Source organism: Monopterus albus, unplaced genomic scaffold (assembly GCF_001952655.1).
Source record: "Monopterus albus unplaced genomic scaffold, M_albus_1.0 scaffold38.1, whole genome shotgun sequence".
Classification (NCBI taxonomy): domain Eukaryota; kingdom Metazoa; phylum Chordata; class Actinopteri; order Synbranchiformes; family Synbranchidae; genus Monopterus; species Monopterus albus.
In genome coordinates this window covers 2696278-2701055 of record NW_018127918.1, presented here as the reverse complement: position 1 = coordinate 2701055, position 4778 = coordinate 2696278, and the positions used below count along the sequence as shown (strand labels likewise).

The 4778-nt window shown below is 39.0% G+C and overlaps 3 protein-coding genes across 6 annotated transcripts in view; 1 reads left to right on the top strand and 2 right to left on the bottom strand.

Moving 5' to 3' along the window:
* The window catches only part of mpzl1l (myelin protein zero-like 1 like), a 9934-nt gene extending 5162 nt beyond the window's left edge, over positions 1-4772 (top strand). For both annotated transcript variants that reach the window (XM_020598624.1, XM_020598625.1), the window contains exons 5-6: positions 3441-3546; positions 4387-4772. In XM_020598624.1, the coding sequence (XP_020454280.1) occupies positions 3441-3546; positions 4387-4482 (202 nt within the window). In that variant the 3' untranslated portion in view covers positions 4483-4772. The remainder of the gene's footprint in view (positions 1-3440; positions 3547-4386) is intronic.
* rad51d (RAD51 paralog D) overlaps positions 1-4778 on the bottom strand; it is a 477561-nt gene that overhangs the window by 181534 nt on the left and 291249 nt on the right. The window lies entirely within an intron of this gene.
* The window catches only part of LOC109959351 (N-acetyltransferase 9-like), a 561041-nt gene that overhangs the window by 457210 nt on the left and 99053 nt on the right, over positions 1-4778 (bottom strand). The gene's annotated exons all lie outside the window — the stretch shown is intronic.

Below are 4778 nucleotides of genomic sequence, written 5' to 3'. Positions count from 1 at the left end.
CCAACCAGAGACTCTTAGGAGGCCTGCTGGGTCAGACAGAGAACAGTCCAGAAACCATCCAGACAGCCATCAGCAACCTGAAGAAGATGAGCAGTGATGAAATCTCTCCTGACAGAAGCATCAACATCTTCCACTGTCTGATGGAGGTGAACGACCACTCAGTCCATCAGGAGATCCAAGAGTTCCTGAAGTCAGAGACCAGGTCAGAGCAGAGACTCTCTGGGATCCAGTGCTCAGCTCTGGCCTACATGCTGCAGATGTCAGAGGAGGTTCTGGATGAGTTGGACCTGCATCAGTACAAGACGTCAGAGGAGGGACGAATGAGACTGGTCCCAGCTGTGAGGAACTGCAGAAAGGCTCGGTGAGTCCAGATGTGACCATCAACATTATAAAGCAACACAAAGCTGAAGCATCAGAGTAAAGGCACACACTTTACACACACACACACACTATATAACACAAACACTTGCAAGGTTTTATTAAACTCTTATTGAAGCTGCTGATTGAACCAATTCTCCATGTGTTGGGCTGCAAATGTCTTTGTTGGCTTCAGCTCTTTGATAATGAGACCAACATAACATTTGTGTTTCCAGCTGTCAAGTCAGTGAACACAAGGATCTTCTGTCTTTCTTTGGTCGATGGAGGTTTCATCCAAATCCAGCAGAAAAACTTCTGCTCTTAAGAGTTTCTGCTGGACAGTCACCATGTTTTCTCAGCCGATGGCAGTTTCTTTCCAGTGGACACAGTGTCTGCTCTGGGTTTCTGTCCTCTGGCTGTTTATTTGTTGTTAATACTTTCCGTACCCACTGTATCTTTCTTTCAGACTTCAATCACCAGCATTTTTTTTATGAAACACATTGACTAAACAAATATGTCGGCACATGTTTGTTGACAGTGCAGTAATTTTGAAATGATAGGACTCAATGGTGACAGCTCATTATGAGCAGAAGTTGAATTTCTTAGGTAAAATGTTGTGTTATGTCTTTGCTAGAGGTGCACTGATGATTTGTTTGGTTTTAATGCTTTACATCAGTCCATCAACTGAATCATTTAATGGATTTACTGATGCGACCATCAATACTAGAACTATAATCAGTTAACAGTAGAGCATTTTCATTGTCAAATTCATTATTATTTGGTCTGTAAATCATCATAAAATGGAAACAAAATAACCCCCTGTAATGTGTTCAGGCAGCTTATTTTGTCTGGCTAACAAATCCAAAGATATTCAGTTTACTATAATGTAAAACCGGTACAAGCAGCACGTTGTTATACTGGAAAAGCTGGAACCATCAAATATTTGAGATTTTTGCTTGACTTATACATTTAATTGTCAAATTTGTCAATTGACTCATCGATTAACTAATTATTACAGTTCTGTTCTCATTTAACTGATTAATCTTTTAACCTATTTTGAAGAAACGCCGTCAGATTTCGTGTGTCTTTAAGTTGCTTGTTTTTTTTTAACCAAAACTACGGAACCCAAAGATATTTGGTTTACAGTGATGAAAAAGAGAGAAAAGGTGGAGATCATCACAATGAATCTCACATCATGTGAGAAGCTAAACACAGTGTCTTGTGTTTTTGCTTAAAATAATTAAAATGATTAAAACAGTCAGTATAAAACCATGGATAAAAAAAAACTAGTTACAGTCAGGTCCATAAATATTGGGACATCAACACAATTCTAACATTTTTGGCTCTATACACCACCACAATGGATTTGAAATGAAACGAACAAGATGTGCTTTAACTGCAGACTGTCAGCTTTAATTTGAGGGTATTTACATCCAAATCAGGTGAACGGTGTAGGAATTACAACAGTTTGCATATGTGCCTCCCACTTGTTAAGGGACCAATAGTAATGGGACAGAATAATAATCATAAATCAAACTTTCACTTTTTAATACTTGGTTGCAAATCCTTTGCAGTCAATTACAGCCTGAAGTCTGGAACGCATAGACATCACCAGACGCTGGGTTTCATCCCTGGTGATACTCTGCCAGGCCTCTACTGCAACTGTCTTCAGTTCCTGCTTGTTCTTGGGGCATTTTCCCTTCAGTTTTGTCTTCAGCAAGTGAAATGCATGCTCAATCGGATTCAGGTCAGGTGATTGAGCATGGGTTGGCATTGGCCTCTATAAAACATAAATGGCTGCAAAAGACACTCTTTTATATTTTGCAATTATTAGTTGACATCCCCATTACAGATTTGCATCAGAACAAATATAGGATCCAGAGTTTTGGAGCTTGACCAATAACACAAACTAAGTTGGTCAATATCTCGACCTCTGTTACAGAGATTTGCTTTTTTAAATGTTTTCTCTCACAGTGGAAAAGGTTCCATTTAAAACTGTATGGTTAAAACTTATTAGCCTTTAAAGCGCTTGGATGAAAAAGGTGAGCTAACCACCTTAGATTTGTCAAATAAATATGAAGTGTACGTTAAAAGCTCTATATTATGGAAACGATTGTCTGTCATCTGTAACACACCAAACAAATCGACTGCCAGCTCAGTGAGTTATAATTATTTTAATTGTGGGGAGACCTCCAGCCATCGTGCCCACAAAAGCCACATTGTTCCAACATGGCAGCCATGTTGACGCACTGCTGTAATGGGCAGCAGCTGCTCATGCCACATATCTAAGAACTGGGGTTAAATTCCTGAAGTCTGCATCAGTGCAGATCTGATCGAAAATTGGAATGATCGGATGATAATCGAACCCTTGAGACTCGTTTTCGTGTCTTTAGACTCATTATAATGCCATTTCTGTCGAAGCTATTGTTGGGGACCCCAGTACTTTTAACCACGCTAACTCTGAGAGACGAAGCAGTGCAAGTACTTTCAAAACTTACTTTTGGTCCCTTAACAAGTGGGAGGCACATATGCAAACTGTTGTAATTCCTACACCGTTCACCTGATTTGGATGTAAATACCCTCAAATTAAAGCTGACAGTCTGCAGTTAAAGCACATCTTGTTCGTTTCATTTCAAATCCATTGTGGTGGTGTATAGAGCCAAAAATGTTAGAATTGTGTCGATGTCCCAATATTTATGGACCTGACTATATGTGAGTCTAGTACATAAACAAAAGAGGGTTGCAACATGATAGAACTGTATTATCCTAAAGTATAGGAAAGGAGTCAGGCCTTTCAAACACAATGACTTTTAACCTGTGAAACCAGTTTGTTCCAAATACATTGTCCCAGAAAGCACTGGTCTGATACCACTTCAAATCGGTGCACCTCTAGTCTGTCACTGCTTTCAGTATCTCTGTCAAACCCCTGGGAGCGGCCATGCACTTTGTTTGCATCCAGTGTTTCCATGTGCTCATATCTCATTGTTTTATTTTTGTCTTGTGTCCCATTATTTGTGTTGGCCTCCATTTGACTGTGCACCAATGATTGCTCGACACCATGGCAAATCCTAAACCTAATCTAGATGTACGTCCTTCGAAAGCGTGAGCTCTCAGGCTCCGCAGCCACGAAAGAAGGTGGAGTCTAGCCTGGAGGGCTCCAAGTGTACCGTTCCCTTGGGTCCACTGCAGGTAGGAGCTGGGGGACCAAGAAATCCTCTGGCTGCCACCATTTCACTGGGAAAATGTTGATTTATGTGGCCATGTTGTTTATCCAAACACACCTGGAAACTTCATCCCTATATCCACTAATACAATGTAATCTACTGTATTTGGTTCAAATAAGTCATAAAGGTCTTAATAAAACTATTATTAACATCAATTCTAACATTGCAAGGTGCTTTATCAAAACACCTTGCAATGTTAGCTACAACCCCGCAAAGAAACAGAAATTTTGGCATCTACAAGATTATTACTTTGGAAGACATCCGTGTGATTTATCTTTGACTGCTAAAACTTCATATTAAGTATTTTGTGAGATTTTGCCTCAGTTTGCTGTGCCTTTTTTTGTGCCTCTTTGCTTTGCATTACAAAAGGGCAAAATAAAAAAATGAAATACACATTCCTACATATATGTAATTAATTATAATAGTTGACTGACTAATTGATTAATAGACTAATTGTTTCAGCTCTGCTTTACATACATGTTTGTGCATGCAAATGTTTTGTTGCTGTTACAGTTGGTCAGTCAAGTACAGTCATAGTCAGACTTTGCAAGAAGTTCTTTCAGAGTTGAACAGGTTTACCATTCACAAATTCTGTAAAAACACCAACATTTCCAATTATGGATACTAGATATAAATGATCTAACAAACAAGTAATCGTCTATGTTGTCTTAAAATTACACAGTGGTGAAGAAGCAAAGTACATGTAGAGATTTTTATGCGTTTGCTTTTTTTCTGGCCTTACCTGTGTTTTTTTTTACCAACTTTATTTCTTTGCCTTTTCTTGCCTTATCTTATTGTGTTCCAGGGCCCGGTGATATACGCCCAGTTGGATCACTCAGGCAGCAAAAACTCGTTCCATAAGATGGAGCCAGTGGTCTACGCTGACATTCGTAAAAACTGAAGAGTAACTGGGGACCAAAAAATAAATGAAACACAGTAAAGTATGAGACCTCTTTATCAGCTGCTCTTGGGAAGGGTGGGATTATTTTAACAGGGACTAATTGGTGTGGTTTTCCTTCTATTCACATGTCCTCTGAAAGCATGATGCTATGATAAAATAATGTCTCCATGTGCTTTATTGTAAAGATAAAAATCAAAGCAAAGGAACAGCTTAATGAACACTCCATCACATCAGTCTTAATATTCTGCAACACGGGATGTACAAAATAACAATGCATTCATAAATATCATTCCATG